General features: G+C 40.8%; 1 protein-coding gene across 2 annotated transcripts in view; it reads left to right on the top strand.

Annotated features, from left to right (window-relative positions):
* NEK9 (NIMA related kinase 9) overlaps positions 1–23,452 on the top strand; it is a 34,996-nt gene extending 11,544 nt beyond the window's left edge. Inside the window, exons 9-22 of one of the 2 annotated variants that reach the window (XR_011532626.1) lie at positions 2,228–2,278; positions 2,737–2,929; positions 4,843–4,987; positions 5,617–5,817; positions 6,010–6,056; positions 7,306–7,461; positions 8,806–8,914; positions 9,415–9,576; positions 12,959–13,129; positions 13,932–13,991; positions 16,526–16,817; positions 17,870–18,031; positions 19,237–19,449; positions 20,905–23,452. Coding sequence is in view for 1 of the 2 variants with exons in the window: in XM_070592888.1 (XP_070448989.1) it covers positions 2,228–2,278; positions 2,737–2,929; positions 4,843–4,987; positions 5,617–5,817; positions 6,010–6,056; positions 7,306–7,461; positions 8,806–8,914; positions 9,415–9,576; positions 12,959–13,129; positions 13,932–13,991; positions 16,609–16,817; positions 17,870–18,031; positions 19,237–19,449; positions 20,905–21,027 (2,002 nt within the window). In the remaining variant the exon portion in view is untranslated. The remainder of the gene's footprint in view (positions 1–2,227; positions 2,279–2,736; positions 2,930–4,842; positions 4,988–5,616; positions 5,818–6,009; positions 6,057–7,305; positions 7,462–8,805; positions 8,915–9,414; positions 9,577–12,958; positions 13,130–13,931; positions 13,992–16,525; positions 16,818–17,869; positions 18,032–19,236; positions 19,450–20,904) is intronic. The other variant, XM_070592888.1, reaches the window with a different exon arrangement.
* Positions 23,453–24,524: the final 1,072 nt, after the last annotated feature.

Here is a 24,524-nt window from a genome sequence, read left to right as displayed (position 1 = left end):
CTTTCTGTAGATGGTTAACTGTTAGAAGCCTGATCAGAGTACCACGAGAGAGGGCGGTGGTTCCTGACTTGGCCAGTCTGGTGCTATTGTCCACCAACATCTCTGCTTTCATTTCTTGGGGGTAGCTCCTGACTTTCACCTCCTCTTTTCTTCTACATTTAGACTGATGAGACCCTAGAGCCCTGCACTTGCCCATCTGTGAGTTTTAATCTAGAGATGGGGCATTAGAGCATAGTAATTAAGAGAGGAGGGCTCTGGACTCAGACATCCTTAGGTTTGTGTCTGAGTTCTGTCATTATCTTTGTGAAGTTATTTACCAACTCTGTTCCTTAGTTTTCTCCTCTATAAAGGGAGGTAGGGTGAGGATTAAAGGAGGTAGCATATAAAGTGCTCTGCCCAGGGCCTGGCACAAGGCTTCACAATTGTCAGATGGTAGTATGGACTTGGACTGGGCCTTTGTTTTTTAGTGCATTTGTTTGCACAGTGGGTTGCAGTTGGAGGAGTCCTCTTCAGATACCTTTGGCCCATTTCCTGAAGTCGAGCCTGATTGATTCCTGACAGGTTCTTTCCTGAGATTCATTCTGTTAGAGGTCTCTAGAGGTAGGAAGGAGGTCCTTTATCCCTCACTTCCTATAGGAGGCTTCAAACCCTAACTTAAAGAGTTCTTTGTCCTTCTTAAATGTTCTAGTCTGTATTTCATCCTATTGTCCTGTTCTTGCCTTACTACCCTTCTTCCTCCCCTACCAGTTCTTTGTTTCTGTATCTTCCCAATATTCAAACATTTACTCTGCTCTTTTTCAACTCTTGCCCTTAGATACATGACGTATATACCTTGTTCCATAATCTTTGTTGTTTGGTCGGTACCTTTCTTCTGTTGTGTCATTTAATTAATCTTTCTGCTTTTCCAGTTGATCTCTAGCCAGTGCTTTAGTGCTTAGAATTATGTGTAATACTCCAGATACAGAACCATGACCTTTCATTTATGTTCTATGCATATTCAGGCAATATCACCCTTTGGGGCTGTTTAAGCATATTTAAATTTTTTATCTGTCTTATTTCCCAACAATGTAATCACTGTTCTCATCTCTTATTTAAATATTTCCATTGATAATTTTTAATTGCAATTTTTATTGAGGTAATTGTAGATTTATATGCAGTACTTTGTTAGAACTTTGAACTTTGATGGAAAAACATAAGACAAAGAGCTTTCAGGATAAAACACAGACTCAGGAAATTGTGGAAAATATTCAGGAAGTTGTATTTGGATAGATTAGTGGTTCTAGACCTGAGGGCTCCCACCTCAGGAGCTTTCAAAAAATACTGACGCCTAAGCGCCACCCCAGGAATTCAGCTGTAATAGATTTAGGCAGAATAAGAACCCTGGGCTATAACCTGGGGAGTAAGTAGAGGGAAAGAAGGCTAGAAAGGAAGGTAGAGAATCTTGAATCCAGATGAAGGAATTTGTGCTTAATTCAAGAGATAGTACAGAAGTATTGGATGTTTTTGAGAGGGTAGTTCATATGATGAGAGGCATGCCTAAGGAAGAGTTATTTGGCAATACTAATATCAGTGTTAAATCAGTATGGGACTGATTAAAGTAGATTAGAACTGTAGTGAGACCACTTAGGAGGTGCTACCACAGTCCAGGTGGGAAGTAAAGCTCCCCAGAACTAAGGTGGTCAAACTGGAAAGGAGAGCTGAGTATAAAGGTCACTGTGTAGGTAGAATCTGTAGAACTTGACTATGGAAGAAAGGGAGACAGCTGAATCAGAGATGACTTGAATTTGAAGCCTTGTTGACTGGGAGAATGGGGAGGAGGGGTGCCAGTTACAGAAATAGGAGAGTCAGAAAGAAAAGCTTTATGGGAGAGAGAGAATGAGCTGAGATTTGAGATGTTGAGTTTGGGGAGTCAGACTAGATGGAGATGTCAGCAGGTACTTAAAAATGTGCATTAGAGGTTCTTGAGGCTCTCTGTTCTAGCTTGAAACATTTCTCAGAGATAGAAAACAAATGGCCCCAAACTGCTGGCCCCTTGTATTTAATGAATTGTCTAATGCCAGGCCGATGTACCTGTAAGTTGCATCGAGGTACTTTCCTAAAAGTATCGTAATGTTGCAGGAGGTATATGATTTAAAGAGGATTAAATCTGTTCAATGTATTAAAAAGACACTGGTGCAATATAGGAACCTATTATTTCGCTCATGTATGTTTACTTTTCTTTTGGTAGAGAGATGGAGGAAAAAGTCACACTCCTTAACGCACCTACAAAAAGACCAAGGTAATGCTCAAGGGACGCTTGAAAAGTGATATATCTTAAATTACCGCTAGGGGGTCTGTCTTTCTTGGGTCTAAGCATTGTTTGATCACAGTAAGTAGCCTTTGGTGTCCTTTCAGAAGCCAACATCTGCTTAAATGTCAAATAGTTGTTTCTGAGAAAAAGAAAGCTATAATTTCACCCTCATGCCAAAGTGGACATCATTACCATGATGAATGTTGAAAAGTTGAAAAGTGTAGGTGTTATGGATGAGACTGGAATCTGATCTGGCCAAGCTGTGGTGAAGCCCTGAGGCAGAAATTGCGAAGCCTGCTATGATAGAGGGTTGAAATAAGTTGTCAAGAAAGAACATACTTTCTCATACCATAATTGGCAGTTCTTCTCAGGGAACAGACTGGAAGCATTTTTCTTTGATGTGGTTTTTATGTTAAATGTGCCTTTGTTCTGGGGGTTGTTGGCAGGTCAAGCACTGTGACTGAAGCACCCATTGCTGTGGTAACATCTCGAACCAGTGAAGTCTATGTATGGGGTGGTGGAAAATCCACTCCCCAGAAACTGGATGTCATCAAGAGTGGCTGTAGTGCCCGGCAGGTGTGTGCAGGGAATACCCACTTTGCTGTGGTCACAGTGGAGAAGGAACTGTACACCTGGGTGGTAAGTGAAAGCTAAGTACTTTCAAACTGTGATGTGAGCCTAATTGTTTACTGGGCCCAGGATGTCTAAGTATTTTGTTAGTTGAGCATCAGCTGTGGGAGTGGCAGCCTGGGTGATAGAACGTAAGCTCTTATGAGAGCAGGGATTTTGTCTGTTTAGTTCACTGATGTATCCCCACTGCCTGGTACATATTAGGTCAATTGTAAATGTTTTTGGAAGGAATGAATGAAAGAGAGAGAAGGAATTAAAAGGCCCTAGGTTTGGACTCAGGAGACTGGACTTTCTCATTTATAGCTGAGTGATTTCAGAAAGTCACTTCATTACTCTCTTCTATTACCATGAGGTTCACAGCGGTTAGTATCTATGAAATAGCTTTGTAAACAAATGAAGCAGTATACCGTGTCAGGAAAATTCTAAGACCTCCATCACTGATCGAAGCTGGCTAGGTATATCTTGAATAGAATTTTCTTTTGTTCCCTCTAGATTCTACCCTCTTTCTCACCTTGTTGAACAAATTGCCTGTACTTGCTATCTGTTTCCTTATCTCCCACTCGCTCTTCATTCACCTACGGTGCAGCTTCCATCCTGCCACTCGATTGAAACTACTCTTACCAAAATGACCTATAAATTGTGAAAATAAAATAGATACTATTTAGTCCTTACCTTGCTTGACCTCCTGGCAGCATTTCGCATAGTTGACCACTCCCTCCTTCTCGAAGCTTTGTCTTCCTTCCCTTGGCTTCTATGAGAGCATATTCTCTTGGCTTTCCTTCTTTCTTTTCAGCTATGCCTTCTTAGGCTCTTTTCAGGCTGCTTTTCTTTACCCAACTTTGTCTTAGGCCCTTAATTCTTCTCACTGTTCCTCTTCTTCCTGAGAGAACTCATTTTTTCCAGTAGTTTCAGATGACTTCTCCATGAGGATAGGGTTTATCTCCACTGTGTGACAGTGTAGACACTCAACTGTTGATTTACTGAAAGAATGAATGAATGATTTTGTCTCTGTTATAGAGCGTTAACTTGCTGTCATTTCCTAAAACTCTATCTCTTAAAGAATAAGCCCCTGGGGGGCTGCCAGAGGTGGAGTGAAATTAGTGCCTTAAAAAACATGTATATATTAGGGCTGGCCTGGTGGCATGGTTATTAAGTTCAGTGTGCTCCACTTTGGCAGCCCAGGGTTCACAGGTTCAGATCCTGGGTGCAGACCTACACCACTCATCAAGCCATGCTGTGGCAGCAACCTACATACAAAATAGAGGAAGACTGACACAGATATTAGCTTAGTGCCAATCTTCCTCAAGCGAAAAAAAAGAGAAGGATTGGCAACAGGTATTAGCTCAGGGCCATTCTTCCTCATGAAAAAAAAAAGACAAAAAAATATATATAATGACTTACAGTTGAATTATTGAATGAAAAGAATTACTATCTCTATAAAACTGTTGAAAAGTCATTTAGGACTATTTTCAGTGCTGTATAGCAGCCTCTGTACAGCCACATTCTTTATAACTATTCCATATTTCAGGGAAACTGTGACCAAAATTTGTAAAACTTCTATTAAGGATTTCCAAGAGGCTATCCTCCTGTAGAAAACAATCAAATTAGACTATATAAAGAATTTTTTTTCACCATTCACCCATAATTAAATATATAGTTCAACTTAGATTTGAAAGACAAAATTGGGAATGTGTCCTTTTAAGACCTGATGGATACCAATCTGGATACTTTTTAAATCTTTACCTCTTGGCAGGGGTTTTATACTACCTACCATTAAAAGGTTTAATCCTCTTACTCATTTTTTTTTCATTTCTAAATTTCCAGCTGATTTTTTTATACTTTTTTTATTATTAAGAAGATATATTAAAGACTAGCTTTTGGCATAAAAAGTTAAAACTTCACAAGCCCTCTTTACTTCACAGAACATGCAGGGGGGTACTAAACTCCATGGTCAGCTGGGCCATGGAGACAAAGCCTCCTACCGACAGCCAAAGCATGTGGAAAAGTTGCAAGGCAAAGCCATCCGCCAGGTGTCATGTGGTGATGATTTCACTGTCTGTGTGACAGGTAAGCCATCAGCAGAAAGCATCCAAATGCATTTGATGAGGGGTATTGTACTTAATGCTGTAATGTTTTAGTTGGGATTTTACAATAAAAGACAGTATTCAAAGAACCAAAGATAATAAGCACATATAGATATTAGTAACAACGTGCCCAATTTGCTATAGTGTTGGGGGGTAGTGAACAAGGAGAAGGCAGGTAGATAATACAAAAGAGTGGGATCATGTTGTGTGTTCCAGTTAAGGGAATAAATAACCTCACCACTTAGTCAGGTGTGGATAACACTAAATCAGGAATCAAGAGCTGAAATTTACTCTTGTTCTTGCCATTACTCACTTTATGATTCCTTGGTACTTATCTTTTTCTCTATGGACTAGAGATGACCCTACTAAAATTTTAAACCTTTAACATGATGATCCTACCACTTTTTTTTAAACTATTATTATAACAGTACTCGTGACCCTCTAAACACAAACAAATCTAGACTTGCACAGAGAAATCTTTGGGTTTCTCTGATGTAATTATCTCATGTGAGATCATTGGCTAGGGTAGTCCTCATTCCAGCCCTGCCCAGCTTTCTGATTGTACAAACTAAGTCATTCCTTTGATGGGTTTTGCTTTCCTTTCTTTTGCAGATGAGGGTCAACTCTATGCCTTTGGATCTGATTATTATGGCTGCATGGGGGTGGACAAGGTTGCCGGCCCCGAAGTACTAGAACCCATGCAGCTAAACTTCTTCTTGAACAATCCAGTGGAGCAGGTCTCCTGTGGAGATAATCATGTGGTGGTTTTGACACGAAACAAAGAAGTCTATTCTTGGGGCTGTGGCGAATATGGTAGGTGTAGCCTTGTCTCTCTCCACTTATTCCCTGGTGCACAACCTGACTTCAGGCTTGTGTGCATCTAAACACATCATGCAGCTTCTCCTTGAGAAGTGTTAATTCAGTAAAGGAGAATATTCTTATAGAACATTTTCATTGGGAGGGATGCCCTCATTTTAATGACTTTCTTTCCTATGTGTATCTCAGGAAGACTGGGATTGGATTCAGAAGAGGATTATTATACACCACAAAAGGTAAAATCAGAAGCAGCTTCTGCCTAAAGCCCATCTAGGTCACACAGACTCCAGTAATATGTCCTCTTTCCCTGACTCCCCATATTAAGGTGTCTGTTTCTGAAATATTTCCTATCTGGGAGACTGACATTCCAGGATTCCTGATTTAGCACTCTTTGCTCTTGTCATCTGACTAAATCATAAAAAGTTGAGAAAGAGGATACAGCCACTGTGGACACTCTGGAGTCACATGTTACTCGAGGATAGGAGCTAAAGTCAGCATGCACAGTGAAATGAAAAAGTCACATTGAGCTAAATGCACCCTGGAAAATTCCTTGGGAAGATATTGGAAAGCAATATACTCTCTCTTAGCTCATCACAGCCATTTTCCCCTCCTACTTGCACAGTTGAACACCAGATGAAATAGTTGTGTGTACTCAGGGGTCATGTTGTGTGACACATGATATCTAATTGCTCTCAGCACTGCAAGAGCTGACACTGCAGGAGCTGGCACAGGCAGAGCTGAAACCAGCCGAGGGAAGAGCACGCTCACATTTCTCTCACACCCACCTAGGGCACAGGCGTGCCCCCTGGAAGGTTGACTGTAATTGACTATACCATTCACTGTTAACAAAGTTTATGTACATTTTTTAAATTAACTTAAATATTTGTGGGACCATTCTCAATGGGATTCACCGCTGTTCCTCTTCTTCTGAAAAGGCTGTGGTAGAAACTTCGCGATTTGATTTTTTGGATTTCACAGACCTCCATCATGTGCCCCCACCATTCTCCAGCCCTGTCTGGTTAGCTGCAAAGGGATGTGAGCATTTGGATTCCTGGCTGCTCCCTCAGTACTCTGTCACCTCACTTACAGTTTGACCAGACTGGGACCCCACGAGCTACTGAGTTTCTTCTATAACTGTCATGGAGGCTTCCGTCTCAGAGGACAAAATCTGCAGCACATCAAAGCATCTCCTTTCCCAATGTTTTTTGAGAAGTCTTCCTAAGTAGGATCTATTGACTAAAACAAACTTTGACGGGGCCTGTTTAGCCAACCTGGAATTGCCTTCTTTTACTTTATTATAAAACTTGAGCTCCTTTTTGCAAACAGCCTCTATGCTACTGGGCAAATCTGAAGAGAACAGAGCAACCTTTACTTCCCTGTAGTTATTCTGCTAAATGCAGGATGTCACTTTTGAAAGAATTGGAGGTTTTCCTAATACAAGTTATGTTTGGGGGATTTTTTTTCCTGATTTTTTTTTTCTTGCAGGTGGATGTTCCGAAGGCTTTGATTATTGTTGCAGTTCAGTGTGGCTGTGATGGGACATTTCTGCTGACCCAGTCAGGCAAAGTGCTGGCCTGTGGACTCAATGAGTCCAACAAGTTGGGTCTGAATCAGTGCATGTGTGGAATCATCAACCATGAGGTGAGTACCCACTTTGGTGTCCTAACCACCATTGTCATGACTTCTCTAGGTTGGCATTTCTCTGGGAATGCTATCATGGATTTTAACTTAAGAATAAAGTGAGGATCTTGCAGACATTATATTTAGCAAAAGAAGCTAGCCACAAAAGAGTATATACTATATGATTCTAATTATATGAAGTTTAAGAACAGGCAAAATTAACTTAGGATAGCAGAAGTCAAAATAGTAGTTACTTCTGGGAGGAAGGGTATGGGTATTAACGGAAGGCGTGGGAGGGATCCTAGGGTGATGGGAGTGGTCTGTATCTTGATCTGGGTGGTGGTTTTACATTTATATACATAAGGAAAATGTATCAAGCTGTACAATATTTTACGGTATGTTATACCTCAATAAATAAATTGATTACAAAGAGTCAAGTGATGGAATTCATATTCTACCTTATCACTGAAATAGGTACAAGAAAATTAACATTATGGAAAGAAACATATTTCCATGCATCACCTCCCTGGAGAGTTTTTTAGATTTACCACTCCCAAATCACTGATCCTGTACAGGCTTATTAAATGTAATTTCCATTCTCCTCCTTCAAGGATGTCATGAAATTCACCACTAATATTAAGTCTTAGTCTCCTCTTTGTGTTAGTATGATGAGTTTTTGTCATTCTTTGAAGAATCAAGAGAGAAAAGTTTCCTGACTCAGTGGAAGAGAGAAGAATTTTGATGCATTCTCTGAAGTAGTGGTTCTCAAATGGGAGAGTACAAATTCGGGGCAGGTCTGGGAGCATGTCTGTGTAGTTTGAAAGGGCATATGTAGAAGGACCATTACTTGATTTGGGTTTTTATAACATTGGATTTGTTGTGAAATTTTAAACTTAAATGAGAGGACTTTTTTTTAATGCTAATCTAAAGGAACATGGATTTTAACACGTTGAGAAACACTGCCCTGTAGATGAAATTAGATCACAGTAAACTGGTTGCTCTGTGGGCTGGAGAGTCCTCAGGATTTTAATTTTTTGCCCTTGCCCTTGCCCTTGTTAGGTATGCAGAGTATATAACCAAGACAAATGTCAGTGATTCTCTCCCTATGTAGATACTTTCTAGGGTGGAGAGTTCATGTTTTTCATACCCTAATTAGGAATCTAAAGCTTTTATCCGAAAGTCCTGTCTCATATACTAATTAAATTCTCTGATTACATATTGAGCTTATTTCTTGGATTCTATTGGAGATGAAAAGCTACCTGGCACCTTCTTAGGAACATGATGTGCTTGAAAGGCCTTTTGGTCAGCCTGTTACCTCTCCATTTTTACCTATGAGTCTTTGCTTTGTGTTTTACCTTGTTTCAGGCATACCATGAAGTTCCCTACACAACCTCCTTTACCTTGGCCAAACAGTTGTCCTTTTATAAGATTCGTACAATTGCCCCAGGCAAGACTCACACCGCTGCTATTGATGGTGAGTCGATTCACAACTGTATACACATAGCTCAGGCTGCTTTATTCTATCAAGTATTAGCTCTTCTTAACAATATATGCACTCTCCTGATTTCCCCCTAGTATCTAGGATTACCTCATTAACAAATTAGGCATTCAAGTACAATTTTTGTTGATAATCATTATGAATGCATAATCAATATGTCCTTTAAGGAGAACAACACCTGTAATTCGAGACAACCACTGTTTCTAATTAGCACCTTCTATAAGTATTCTGAGTTAGAATTTTCCACATTTCAAATTCAATATTGGAGAGAGAATACAATATTGAGTCACTTCCTGGGTCTAATTGCTCATAGTTCTGGATACCCTAGCTGCCCTACATCCAGGATCGTGTGGCTAGCTTTTTATTTTTATACTCTAACAACCAGAAGCTGGTCCGTGGAACTCTGTATTGGCTGTGTTTTTCCTCTGTTCTGTGACCCATTTGTGCCTGGTTGTCTATTTTTGCTTCTCTCTCAGAGCGAGGCCGGCTGCTAACCTTTGGCTGCAACAAGTGTGGACAACTGGGTGTTGGGAATTATAAGAAGCGGCTAGGAATCAACTTGTTGGGGGGACCACTAGGTGGGAAGCAAGTGATCAGGGTCTCCTGCGGTGACGAGTTTACCATTGCTGCCACGGATGGTGAGTCTGTACACATCATTTCAAGCTTTCTGGATAGATGGCTATGTTTTAATTTTTGGTTGGGAAAGAGGTAGACTGGTTATTTGTATAGCTGAATCATACATTTACTTTCTTATTTGTGTTAAATTGGTGGCCAATTTTTATGCATATGGAGCTTCATTAACTTTTCATGTCCCTAACATAGCGATTGTTTTTATGAGGTCAGATTTCTAGATAATGGCAAATTAATATTCTAAGGCCCTACTTTTCTTACTTTTGCCTTTTTGGTAAAATGCTTTAAGAGTATTAAATGCTTCTATATATACCTTGCTCAGCAACGTAATTTAACCTTGCTTCTTAGTTGGAGTCAGCTGCACTACTGGGCAGTGATGTCTTTAGGGACTGCTAGGCCTTGAAGGACTGTATACTGTGTATCTTTCAGCTTTCTGAATTGGTCTAATTGATTTTTCTTCTCTCTGTCCTCTCATAGTTATTTCTACTTGGCAGTGTCTTCTTGCACCTATCACTGCTTCTCTCTCTCTCTTTTTTTTTGGTGAGGAGATTGGCCCTGAGCTAACATCTGTTGCCAGTCTTCCTGTTTTTTTTTTCCCCTCCCCAAAGTCCCAGTACATAGATGTGTATCCTAGTTATAGGTCATTCTAGTTCTTCTGTGTGGGATTCCGCCACAGCATGGCTTGATGAGCAGTGTGTACGTCTGTGCCCACGATCCAAACCAGTGAACCCCAGGCCACCAAAGTGGAGCACTCAAACTTAACCACTCAGCCATGGGTCCGGCCCCTGCTTCTCTTTCTTACTGCCACTTCTGCTAGTCTTCATTCCCCTCCCTCTTTATTCTGCTTTCTTTTTTTCTCTCTTCTTCCTGTATCATCTTCTGATTTTTTATTTTTATTTTTGTAGCTACCTCTTTCTTGTGACTGCTGAACAACAGTCACATTTTGTTGTCTTATCTTTTGATTCATTTCGACTTTTTTTGTTGTTGCTCATGTTCTGAGATGTCTTTGTTTTCTTTAGTGTGTGCCTGTTATATACACACGAGGAGTCCGGGGATAGTGTCAGATAAGTGATCTGTTACTGCTTTTAAGTGAACCAACTTTCAGAGTAGCACATTAACCTTCCCTGCTTATCCCAGAGCAAGAGACTTTAGGGAGCAAACTGTTTGGGTCAGACTAGATAAATGCATATGTTACCTAGAAAGACAGAGTCAGGATGTCACTGAGGATTAAACTGAGTACAGCAAGTTCAGTAGCACTTTCTGTCAGCACCTCAAAGAGGTAATGTTTCCTCAGTAGATCTGTATACTTCCCAAGTTAAACTTCAGAATGAGGAGGGTAGAATTGAATTCTGTGGCTGGACATATTACTTCTTGATAAATGTTCCTGTACTCCTCTGAACTGTATTTGATCACCTCATTCACACAGCAGACATAAACTGAGTTCTTAGTATGTGCCAGTTCCTTCTTTAGGCTCTGCGAATTTAGAAGTGAGTCTCAGAAAGCCTCTGTCCTCAAGGAGCTCACAGTCTAGTAGAGCAGGGGAGACATACATATAAACAGACTGGTACAGGCAGATCCTTCAGGTTCCATCATAGCAGTATCCAACGCTTCTAAGCCCTGGAGTGCCCAAGGTTCAATCCTCCTCAGTCTCCGCCATCTCCCTTCACCCCCTAAGTGAGCTCATTACCTTAAATCCCCCCCTACACTAAGAGCTTTGCAGTCATGGGTTGCATAGCGACGTTTCAGCCAATGACGGACCGCTTATATGATGGTGGTCCCATAGGATAATAGCCTAGGTGTGTAGTAGGCCATACCATCTAGGTTTGTGCAAGTGTACCCTATGACGTTCGCACAACAACGAAATTGCCTAATGACACATTTCTCAGAACATATCCCCATCATTAAATGATGTATGACTATACATTACCACCCCTGACCTCCAGACTCACTTATTCAACAGCCCCTTGACTTAGATGTCTAAAGATAGGGCGGCTTTGTAGCGCAGTTTTCCTGGGTTAGTCCTGATTGATGCCTGTTGTCCTGGGTTAATCATTAATAACACTCTTTTTCTTTTTTTTTTTCCTTTTTCTCCCCAAAGCCCCCCAGTACATAGTTGTATATTCTTAGTTGTGGGTCCTTCTAGTTGTGGCATGTGGGACACTGCCTCAGCATGGCCTGACGAGCGGTGCCATGTCCACACCCAGGATCTGAACCAGCAAAACCCCAGGCGGCCGCATCGGAGGGTTTGAACTTAATCACTTGGCCACAAGGCTGGCCCCAATAACACCCTTTTTCATTAAAAATAAGTCCTGATTTGAGTAAGTTAGCCATCTCAAACATACAGTATATTCAAAGTTAAACTTCTGATTTTCAAGCCAAATTTTTTCCTCCTGCAGCCTTCCCATCTCAGTAAATGGCAGCTCCATCCTACACTCCACGTCCCATCCATCAGCAAATTTTATTGAAAATCTTCAGAATACATCCAGCCACGTCTCACCATCTTTGCTGCTACATCTGGTCTCCCTGCTTCCACCCTTGCTCCCTTGAAGTTAGTTCTATTCTTGGTAGCCTGAGGGATCCTAAATACCTACGGCTCAGAAACTCTAATGGTTTCCTATCTCAGTCAATAAAAACCAAAGTCATTACGATGGCCTGCGTGGCCCTACATGACCAGGACCCCAGCCACCTCCTGACCTCTTCTCTGATCACTGTCCCCTCTCTTACTTTTCTCCAGCTGCAGGGGCCTTCTTGTTCCTTGTTTGTGACACTCATGTTACCTACACAGGATCTTTCTATTTGCTGTTCCCTCTGCCAGGAAAGCTCTTCCTCTAGATATCCACATGGCTCTCTTTTTCTCATTTCAATCAGGTCTCTGCTCAAGTATCAAAGGTACTTCTCTGACTACCCCAGAGTAATGGTACTCCACTATTATTCTTTATTTCCACTTACTTTTCTTTACCATTTCTCTTCCTTTGTAGCACTTATCACTACCTGAAGTATTAGGTATTTATTTATGTATTATCAGTCTCCTCCACTAGAATGTCAGTTCCACAAGGGCAGCGACTTTCTTTAGTTCAATGCTCTATCCATGGCACCTCGGGCTGTACCTGTCATGAAGTAGATGCCCAATAAATATTTGAATGACAACCCAAAAAAGTTGTTGAATGAGTGAATAAATGAATGAATGAATGGCAGTGCATAAGAGCCATAGTCATTTTTACCTGGGTAGGATCAGGAAGACTTTACGCTTTATAGAGGGGAATAAACAGCTTTCCCTTGTTTTGTACATGGTGGGAAATCTTACTGACTCTAGGGCACAAAGATGGAGAACCCAAAGAGTTGGGAACCCAGTGTTCTGTTAAACTATCTACTGTTTAATTTTTTTTCTAGATAATCACATTTTTGCCTGGGGCAATGGTGGTAATGGTCGCCTGGCAATGACCCCCACAGAGAGACCACATGGCTCTGATATCTGTACCTCATGGCCTCGGCCTATTTTTGGATCTTTGCATCACGTACCAGACCTATCTTGCCGTGGTTGGCACACCATTCTCATTGTTGGTGAGTGTTTCATATGTGTGGGTTAAGGTGGCTTTGACAAAGGATAGACCCTACACCTCAGGTATTAATTGTCCCATTCTTGGAAACAGAAGTGTCCTGAAGAAAAAAGCCTGCTTCTTTAAGTCTTATAATGGTCAGTGATGCCATACGTAGTGATAGAAACAGAACATTGTCATTTCCTGAGCTTTGTCATCTACCACCTCTTGACCGCTTTTTAACATGATAACCTTGGGCTCTGCCGTTCTCACCATATAATTTGTTACTTCTAGTCAATTAATTTAATGTCTGTGTTCATGCTTTGTGAAAACATTCAGTACACTTTTAAAAAGAAAGTAAATCATAACTGCTTTCTGTATAAAAGATTAGTTTGTTATGAACTAGATTATAAAGGCCTGTGTGAGGGTTTATAAGTCCATTCTTTTAGATCAGTGGTTTGCAACCTTGGCTATACATTAGAATCCCAGAAAGAGTTTTTAGAAGCCCCGTTATCCAGATCTTAGCCCTGACCAATTAAATCAGAATCTCTGGGGTGGGACCTAGACATTGTTACTTTCTAAAGCTTCCCAGATGATTCCAAAGGTCAGCCAACATGGAGAATTGCTACTTTACATAGTGAATATGGTTAGAGCAGCTAGTGGTGGTTGGCTTATGACATTAATATCTAAAACAGTAAATAATAATTATAAAGTTATCTGGGGGCAAGGATAGTAGTTATCTCCTAAATTAACTCCCTATCCTAGTCGTCTCACTTTTCCCGCCTGTAGCCGAATACAGTGCTTACCTACTGAACATTTTTCCTCAGAGAAAGTATTGAATTCTAAGACCATCCGTTCCAATAGCAGCGGCTTATCCATCGGAACTGGTAAGTAGCAATGTCTCAGGTATCAGTGGTTTTCGGAGGTGTGGGTCTTTGAGTTGGATTCCATGCAGTCTCCAAAAAAAGAAAAATAGGAGATATATCTGGGAAATGAGGAACAGAGTGATGAAGAGGGAAGCTCATATTTTGGTGGATTTCATAATAAGTTATGATTTTTACATCGTGGTCAGAGGGAGAGTACATCTTTGCCACCATATATGGAAGTAGTTAACTGGCTTGCCCAACGCTGTAATGTGACTTATGTATTGTTCCTTTCCTTACTATGCTAGGGACTATGGGTTCTGCCTGCCTTTTATTTCCATGGTATTCCCAGAGGTATTCCAGTCTATAGAAATAGTCCTTCAAAACAGGCCTTCAGAATTAAAGGTTCGCTAAACTTTCACTGTGGTTAGGAAAATCAGCCCAAAGCTCTCTGATAATTTTCCTTTGACTGCTTTCTTCATGGTGCTCTGTTATTTGAGGTCATGGCAGGAAATTGATCTGTGTTCCTTTTTGGTTTTCCACTTGCTAGAGTTGATGTCTCAGGACCTGGATTCTGATATTTTGTGGAATCAAAACAATAAAGACGTAGAATAAAAGCAGACTAATTCTCCAAAAAGAAACAGTTGAACATCTGATCTAGACTTGAACTTTAGTTTACACATTCACATGCATACACACATACATCATACCTTTTATTGGTTTCCTTAAGTAATCCATTGCTCAGCATCTATTCGTACTTATTAATATCTGTCACAAATGATAAAATAAGCTGCTCTATTACAGCTTTGTTTTCCTGGAACAGGATTTAAGGAAAAATATGATTAAAAAAGCACATGTCCATTGGCCAGAAAATATAACCCATAAGGGCAGGAATTTTTCTCTTTTTTATTAGTTAATTTTAACCACATTGCCTGGAAGAGAGCCTGGCAAATGACAGATGCTCAATAAATATTTGTTGACTGTGTGTTATAACCATCTAATGGAATATTATGTAAGCATGAAAATGAGCAACATCTACAAAGATTTCCATAATGTGAAATGTAAAAAGCCAATTTCAACAGACTATGTGCCTTTGTCTAAAGTTAAAAAATGAGCAAAATAGGGGCCGGCCCAGTGGCTCAGCAGTTAAGTGAGCACGTTCTGCTTTGGCGGCCTGGGGTTTCCCAGTTTGGATCCCAGGTGCGGACATGGCACCGCTTGGCAAGCCATGCTGTGGTAGGCATCCCACACATAAAGTAGAGGAAGATAGGCACGGATGTTAGCTCAGGGCCAGTCTTCCTCAGCAAAAGGAAGAGGATTGGCAGCAGAAGTTAGCTCAGGGCTAATCTTCCTCAAAAAAAAAAAAAAAACGAGCAAAATAGTATATTGCTTAAAGATACATAAATATGTGGTAAAGGTTTTTTTTAAGAAGAAATAATAAATGCAAAATTAATCAGTGGTTACATCTGAGTAGGAGGCCAGAGAAAGAAGGAATTCATAAAGTCAGGGAGAGTGATACAGGTAATATTCTAGTTCAGGACTGCCCCATAGATCTTTCTGCAACAATGGAAATGTTCTGTATTTATGCTGTTCAGTTTGGTAGCCACTAGCCACATGTAGCTATTGAATACTTGTAAAATGACTACTGTTGACTAAGGAACAGAATTTTTTATTTTATTTAAATTTAAATAGCCACATATGGCTAGTGGCTACCATATTGGAAATCTAGTCATTCAAGTGGTATATTCACGTATGTTTATTTTGTTAGGCATCAAAACTTACGTATATGTTAAAAATAGTCTTATGTATATCTCAAGTGTAACAATTTTTTAAAGCCGTTTATAACAAAAGGCAAGACTCAGAGCTTATTTTGGCGTCTGTAGTTCTGCTGCTTCAGTAGCGTCACGGTGTGACAGTCAGTCCTCAAGCCAGTACAGCAGATGATCCTAAACAATCCTCTACGTTTAACTTTACAATATACCACGAATGTTTTTAAGCTTTGGCAGATTTACTTTCTTGATTATATTTTTCTTTGGCCCATATTAAAATTCAGTTTCATTTCTTGACTACACATCAGCTAGTCTTCATTTAAGGTAACTTGGAGTATCCTTCATTGATATGAAGGAACCAGCCATCATATTTTAAAACTCTTACAAATAGTCATCAAAAAATGTAATGAATTTAATCATTGAAGAATTCATCATTAGGATGTTTCCTCAGAAAGGAGTTAGTGGTGAGTTTATCAGGCAACTATAATAGGTGTTTGGCACAAATGTTAGAGTTTTGTATATAAGATGAACCTCTCCGGAGGATGCTGGAGCCTGAATGTATCTGTTAAAGCGTGGATACTAGATTTGGTGAGCCATGGTTGGGTGATTGTTGAATAATGCCTTAGAACATTGATAATCTGCTATGTTTAGAGGGATAAGAATGTTTGGAAAGTAGAAGTGAATTATCATTATGATGATACTAATATACAGTTACTTTGTATAGAAACCAAAAATCTAGTCCCAAATATCTGACTTGCATTTTTGCTATTCTACTTCATACAACTCTAGGAACCTTTCCAGGGGTCAGTGGGGTGCTAAATCTTTCTTGCTGCATAGCAAAGCTCTCTACTTCTGTGCTGTGTATCTGTCAGTGGTTCAGAGCTCTACCCCAGGAGGCGGCGGCGGCGGTGCTGGGCGAGAAGAGGAGGACAGTCAGCAGGAATCGGAAACTCCTGATCCAAGTGGAGGCTTCCGAGGAACAATGGAAGCAGACCGAGGAATGGAAGGTTTAGTCAGTCCCACGGAAGCCATGGGGATCAGTAGTGGGGCCAGCAGCTCCTGTCCTGGCTGGCTTCGAAAGGTAATTCCTTTGTAAAGGTACCTTAGGTAAAATATCAGGCCCTTTGCAAGGACTAGAAAGGAGCTGCCAGGATCTCTTCATTTCCTGTGTCCTGCTAACTGTTTTGCAGCAGGCATCCAGCTTTCTGATTTCTACCTGGAACGAATCCTTTTTTCTTCCTGACAAGAAGAAATACAAAATGTTCTCATACCTGTATTACTTAAATGAATGTAAATTTAATACACTCTTCCTTGAAGGCAGTTTTTGTAATGCATGTATACAAAGATTAAACTTACAGATTTTGTCCTGTGGTTTGTAGAAGTGGACTATCAGGGCAATTGGAATGCCTTAAAATAGAGAAATGTTTATGAAAGTTGAAGTACAGACAGTAAAAATGTTGGAGTATATTTTTTTATATGGAAAGTTGGTTACAACATATAGCTTTGCAGAAAAGGGTGGAATATCTGTGCAGTGTGATCCCATTCTTGTAGAAAATATGTAATGCAAAGAAGGTCCACAAGATCATATATTGATCATTGTAACTGGTCATCTATGAGTGATGGAATTGCTGGTGGTTTTTATCATCTCCCTTTGCCCATCTGCAATTTTAAATTTTTTACCAAAAAAAAAAAAAAACCTATAGATTTAAAGCTCCCTATGTAGTAAGACTAAACTTGCTGTTTGGGAGTATGAATGGAGGAAGCAGCACTCTGTTCTGTCTAATGCTTCAGCCTCAGCCTTTAGCAGCCTGGCAGCAAGCCTCACTGCCATCACCTTAGAGCTTCCCAACTCCCTGAATAGCCTGTGTAGAGTAAGTGTGTTGAGGAAACATGCCAGACACTCCAAACGGAACTTGAGTTTGAATTCTGTTCAACTCAAGCATCACTGTTACTCCTCTTGAGGAAGAGTGGCAGGCTGTTGACTGGTAGGGTGAGCTGTGTTATAACCACAACTGTCTTGCTCCACTAGAGGGTGCTGATGTCATGACAGAGTGAAAGCTATAGCAAGAAGGGAATTTGGGAGAAAGTAAATGGCTCAAATAGAACTGATGAGATTCTTTCTCTTATACTTAGGAGCTGGAAAATGCAGAATTCATCCCCATGCCTGACAGCCCATCTCCCCTAAGTGCAGCTTTTTCAGAATCTGAGAAAGATACCTTGCCTTATGAAGAGCTGCAAGGACTCAAAGTGGCCTCTGAAGCTCCTTCAGAACATAAGCCTCCAGTAGGAGCCTGGGTAACTGAGCTTTTTGCCTTTGAATCATAACTAGGTAAACAGTGGCTGTAAGCTGTGCCCAGTTCTCCTGGCCTCGCTGTCTCCTCTTCTAGCTTCATTAATCTCCCAGCTGCCCTGCATCAACTCATTCTGTCTATTTGGTAGTGCTTACAGCCTCTAGCCAAGGCTAAACTGAGTTCCCTTGGAAAAGTATTTACCCTTTCACATTTCTGACAGGCCAACACCTTTCCATACCAAAGGATTGTCTTTCTTTGCTCTCTGCCTCAGAAGTACCACAATTGAAATTCCAAAATTCAAATCCTATTTTTCATGACACTGCTACAGTGGGTTGGAGGCTCTAATGTAAGAAATAATAGTTGCAGTCTAGTGAGGGAGCAACACATGAATACTAACCTTGTAGAAATCAAATTGTGGTAAATACCTCAATAAAACTGTAAACCAGGGGTCATCAAACATTTCCTATAAAGGGCCACATAGTAATTATTTTTGGCTTTGTGGACCATGCAGTCTCATTTTTCAACTACTCCACTCTAACATTGTAGTACAAAAGCAGCCACAGATAATACATAATGAATGAGCATGCTCGTGTTCCAACAAAACTTTATTTACAGAAATAGGCAGTAGCCCATATTTGGCCCATGAGCTGTTGTTTGCTGACCCTTGCTATAAACAAAGTACCACAGAAGAAGGGAGAAAAGTCCAGACTAGGATAATTGAAAAGCTTCCCAGAAGAGGTAATAGAACCTTTGAAACTTCAAAGTGAATGTTTTAATTCCTGTCAGTTCTCCTTCTTGAATTGTTTTGGTGATCCTGTTTCCTGACCACCTCTCAAATCTCTTCTAAAGTGTGGTCTACTTCATTTCAGGAATATTGGCCCTTTGGATCATAGTGTCCTCACTGATCAGAAAGACTTGTTCCAAACCAAATCATGCTTTTTCACAAAATCCACCAAAATAGGTGATCCTTTTTCTGCCTTAGCGTAATGGGGACTGAGGCAGTGTGCATTCTCTTGCCCTGTTATGTTAGAGCCAGGGGCTGTTGTAATCTCAGCCAGTTTTTCCATTTATCTTACATATACTTCATATGTATGTGTGTTTTATCTTGTTACTTTGAAGGTAAAATCTGTTCGTACTTAGACGAAGTTTGGGTTGGGGAGCTGTGGCACCCAGGCAGAACCTCTTGTGAGCTCGCTCTCCTCTCTTTAGCCACCCCGGCTGAACCCCGCAGGAACGTGTGCTGGGAAAGGAGCGCCATTGCCGCCTCCTGCCTGTGCTTGCAGCACTCTACGTGTGGAGGTGGAGAGGTTGCAGGGGCTGGTGGTAGCATGTCTGGCTGAACAACAGAAGCTACAGCAAGAAAACCTCCAGATTTTCACCCAGCTACAGACGCTGAACAAGAAATTAGAAGGAGGGCAGCAGGTGAGAACATTAAAAGAATAATTCAATTTCTAATTCTGTTTTGAAGAATCACAGAAACAGAACATCAAGGGCTGAAATAGATGTATTCTTTTGCAAGTACTTACCTTTTGATGATGTAACTTTTGTAATTAATCCCAGAAGCCTTGGGCCTTATTCAGATACCAAGATTGAATCATTCTCAACACCTAACTTCCATAATTTTTGTTACTCTTTTTTATTTTACTTTTTATTATGAAAAATTTTAAACATTACAGCTCAGTGAACACCCATTTATCCACCATCTAGATTCAACAGTTGTTAACGTGTTGCTTTATTTGTTTCAAATACGTGTGTATGTGTGTGTTTAAAATATGTGTGGGTATGTATCTGTGTATTAAAATGTGTGTGTGTATTTATTTATTTTGCTGAACCATTTTCAAGGAAATTATAAAAGTTGTGACATAGCCCCCCTGAGTACTTTATTATGCATATCCAGAAATAAAGACATTCATTCTCCTGGATAACCACAATACTATTATCACACCTAGCAAAATTAACACTGATATTCTCAATTCTTAGCCAGTACCTAGTTGATACTTGAATTTTCCCAGTTTTCCCACAAAAATGTCCATTGTAACTGTTTTTATCAGACCAGAATCCAGTTAAGAACCTCCCGTTGCAATTATGTCTCTTGTTGCTTTTAATCTAGACAGTTCCCTCCAGCACCATCACCTTTTTTTTTAATTTTCATTGCATTGACTTGTTGAAGAAACTGGGTCAGTGTTTAACAGAATGTCCTACATTCTGGTTTTGTCTTGTTTTCTTGGGGTGTTGCTTGTTTTTTTTGTCACCCTGTCATTTCTATTAACTGGAAATTAGACTTAAGGCTTGATTAGATTCAGGTGAAACATTTTTGGTAGAAATATTTCCCAGGTGCTGCTGCTCACGTCATTTTTAGAGCCATAGTATTGCTCTATATAAAGTGAACTAGGAGTGGGGAAATAGGGCTCCACCCTTGGCTTTGCCATCTACCAGCTACAGGTGTTTGGACAAATTACTTTGTGTCTGTGAGCCCTGGTTTCTCACCCAAAAGAAGAAAATAATACCACCCACCTTGTATGGTTGTTTTGAGGATTAAATGAAATAATGTCTTATAAAGTAATATATACACTTGAGGTAAGCATGGGGTGATTGGCAGCTCGAGCAGGCAGGAGAATTGTCTTGCCTAGGACTGTCTCAGTTTTAAAACTGAGAGTTCTGCATCCCAGAAAATCCTGCAGTCTTGGGCAAACCAGGACAGTTGGTCACCCTACCTTCAGCAAATGTAAAGGTGTGGCCTTTATCTAAGGTAGTGTTATGAGCTTCTCACAAAACTGTGGCTACAAATCCTTACAGGATGGCATTGAAAATCTACTCCTGAACTGCTGTGACTAGGTGGCAGTGTTGTTAATGTAGAACTGTGTTTTATCTTGACAGGTGGGGATGCATTCCAAAGGAACTCAGACAGCAAAGGAAGAGATGGAAATGGATCCAAAGCCTGACTTAGATTCAGATTCCTGGTGCCTCCTGGGAACAGACTCCTGTCGACCCAGCCTCTAGTCTCCTGAGCCTGTATAGCTTCCAGGAAACTGGGATCCAAAGAACTTCACAGCACACTTACTGAATGCAGAGAGCGCTTTCCTGGCTTTGTTCACTTGCAGACAAGGAGCGCAAGGTGGAGGCTCTGAAGCACTTTCCATGTACACTTGGAGAGTGGCATTGCCTTTTAGATAGGATCTAGGAGTGGTTTTGTTTTGGAGAATGGAAGGGCCCCATGGCCCTGGCTTTGTCCTCAGTGACTGCCACAGCAGCTCTGTACCTCATCTGTTGATCCCACCTTTGAAGAGGAGACACAGTGCTCACCTTATTTTCGCTGGTAGCAGCTTATCTCCCATTTATCATTTTCACCGTTAATTGGAAGCTGCCTCAAGAATTCAACACCAGGCATTGCACCTCTAGGTGGAGGAGGGGAAAAGTGTAAAGCTGGAATGGGCTGGAACCAAGTGTGGCCCATCCAGGGTCATGTGGAGAGTGGTGAAGTATTCTGAGCCCTCTCAGGAGTCCTGAGTCTAGGAAAATTTGTCTGATGGAGTCAGTGTAGGGCTTGTTTTCAGAAAGTTCAATTACTTCGTGCAGCTAAATGCTTTAGGAGGAAAAGTGGGCTTAGATTGCTTTTCCTCTGAGGGTTGATTGAAATTTCTTCAGTGAGGAGTAGAGAAAGAAGGGCAGGTCCCTCCTCGTCACACAGCTGGAGTTTCAGACTGTGGCTAATGCACGGTGGGATTTCCTAGCTTTGGAAGTTACCTCTAAGAGTTGAGGTATCTCATAGAGAATTGAGTCAGTGGGGCAGTAGGAATGGCCTTAAGAGAAAACTGTGAGGGAAAGGAGGTCCTCCTGTAGCTTCCTTCACTTGGTATCTTCAAGAGGGCCTAGAGTGACTGAGTCTTCTGCTCATAAGAAGGCTTCTTGAGCCTCTGCCTTCGTGGCTCTTAGGGTTCTAAATTTGACATTAGCAGCCCCAACAACTCCCTTTCGATATGTCTAGTCAGTATTTTTCCCCTTTTGGTGTTTTATGAAGCCATATCAGTGAATCTGTATCATCTTTCCTCCTTGAGTGGCCCAAAGCCAGCACCAAACCCTAGTAGTCCCTGAAGCCTAACAGAATGGTAGAACCTGCCAGGTGAAAGGAATTTGGCCGAGAGCTCCCTTGTAATCCCATAGTCATTGTGTCCTTGTAGACAGGAGCAAGCCACCTTCCCCAAAGAGAAAGTGTCCTGGAAGAACAAAACTTCGTCAAGTTCTAGGCAAGCATTCAGTGGTTCTACTTAAGGATGTGAACTCTGTGTTTCTTTAACACATGAAATGTTCCCTTCTTATTTGGGGTCCAGGAGCTGCCTTGATGAGTTTCACATCATACCTCCCTACAACCAACTAATTTTTGTCTCATTTTCCCCAAACCAAAAAATGAATGTTTGATATCTGTTTAATATTTTGGAAGGACCTGCGCAATGGAAATTTTGCCATTTCCCTAAAACTGGTGGTGTAAAGGCTGATGCTCGGGGAAAACCCCATGGCTGGGGACGGGCAACTCTGTTCAATGGGATCTTCTTTGGTTTGATGTTCCCATTGTTTTCTCAATTCTGGGAAGCCTAGTACAATGGTACTAATGTAATCACTGAAGCCTTTTCTTAAAATAAGGGAAGGGGCCAACCCTGGATTAAAGTTACAAGTTCTGGGGACTTAGGGGTTTGCTGTTAACCCTAACAATGGGTTTTGGTTCATCTTGTAAATGCAACTTTGACTTTTTTAAGGACTGACTGGCCTTTCATGTTCCTGTGTCCCTCATGCTCACCATCTCAGCAGGCCTGAGAGGCAGGGTCAGTTTGGGTGTTCATCATGAGTATTGCTTCTGCTATGGAACTGAGGAACATGGGCACGTTGCTGAGACTGTGGGATGAAAGTGAGCAGTGAAGGAAGGGTGAGAGCCCTGCTCTTGTTCCAGAGGGGAGTCATTTTCTAGCAGTGGAATGCTGTGGTCGTTTTCTTTCGCATGTTTCCTTGGGAAGTCTAGGTTTGCTATTAATCTGGCTGAGAATCTAAGTTCTGTGCCTTAGAGACAATTTGCACTTTCCCAAATTGTGCCTGGGACAGCCACATGATTTTTCCCACCAAACAGCTATGCAAACAGAAACCAGTTCAAAGGTGGCAGCCATATATTAGACGAAAAGTGAAAGGTGAGGCAGCAAAAATGCCTTTGAATGGTTTTTTGTAGAGCTCTTAAAATTTGTCCTACTTTTCCTCTTTATGCAGTGCTAGGTGTTTGAAGTTTGCCAGTAGTATTGCTTTTGAGTTTTAGTATAACCTGAGTTACTCCTCTGCTCTGACATTGTTGCTAAAGAACTAGCTTATTGTTAGCCAGATGTTCAAAAGGTTGAGGGTGGAGTGGTTTGGCATTTCTGTTTTAAATAAACATTTAAACTCTCAATCAATGCTATGCTTCACTAAGCCTGCGCATGGACCTTAGTCACTGGGGATAAAACACCCAGATTCTAGGCCTTCATGAATTTTTAATTGAGTGAGACTTTATATAAATAAATAAATAAATGTTCTTGTAACAGAAACAACACAAGAGACATTTGCACAGAAATAATCTTTGCTTCTTTCCAATTTTTTCTTGCTAACAGAATCATTTCTGCTGCTACAACTTTTTTCCACCAACATTTTTAAAATATAGTGCTTAGAAGTGCAGAGGGACTAAAAAATGAGCCATTAAAAGAGGAGGGATCACTTCTTGTACTTACCTCCTCAGTCTCAGTGGGCTTGTTCGAGTGATAACACCAGTTTCTGTTTATAAAACTGTTTTCCCTCAGAGAGCATGAACTGTATTTGATCTCTCTGACATAGCACAGCCAAGTTATAACTTCTCTTGGCTGAGCACTTCACTAAAGTTTAAAGCAAGAGCAGCCTTCAACTCACATTTCATTTGCTTTGCCATATATTTGGAAACATTCATAATAGAAAGAACAACTCTGGAGTGAGGATGTATCAAATAAATTCATTCAAATGAGTATCCCTGGGCCTCCAAAGAAGTATTCATGATCGTGTCAGCGCAGAATGGGCTGTAGTCAGGACTCCAGAACCTGTTCCTTCCTGCCGCAAAGCCAGGGCGCATCTGCTCCAGTGATTAACTGTGGACGTGAACGTGCTGCTCACCAGCCCTCACAGAATCATGAACCTTAGGAGAAAACACTATCACATTTCTGCTACCTCCTGTGTAGCTGTGAAGAGTGATAAATTGATGACCAAAAGCAAATGTTGGCCAGAAGGCGCTGTGCTGCCTTGAATACACTGCTGTTAAGAAATCTCAGCACGTCTGCGTACACTTTCAAATGAAGTGAATTTCACCACGAGATTTTTTTCCCATTGCTTAACCTTTTGAACTTTAAAATTTATAACATTTACTTGCACTAGAGGTTCTTGGATAAAGTAGTAAGATAAACAAGATAAATGTTTGTTTATCCATTATTGTCCTCTCCTATCCAGGAAGAGACCTAGAT

This window comes from Equus przewalskii, chromosome 25 (assembly GCF_037783145.1).
Source record: "Equus przewalskii isolate Varuska chromosome 25, EquPr2, whole genome shotgun sequence".
Taxonomy (NCBI): Eukaryota; Metazoa; Chordata; class Mammalia; order Perissodactyla; family Equidae; genus Equus; species Equus przewalskii.
Note: the sequence above shows the minus strand (reverse complement) of the source record. Positions and strands in the feature narration are given on the sequence as shown.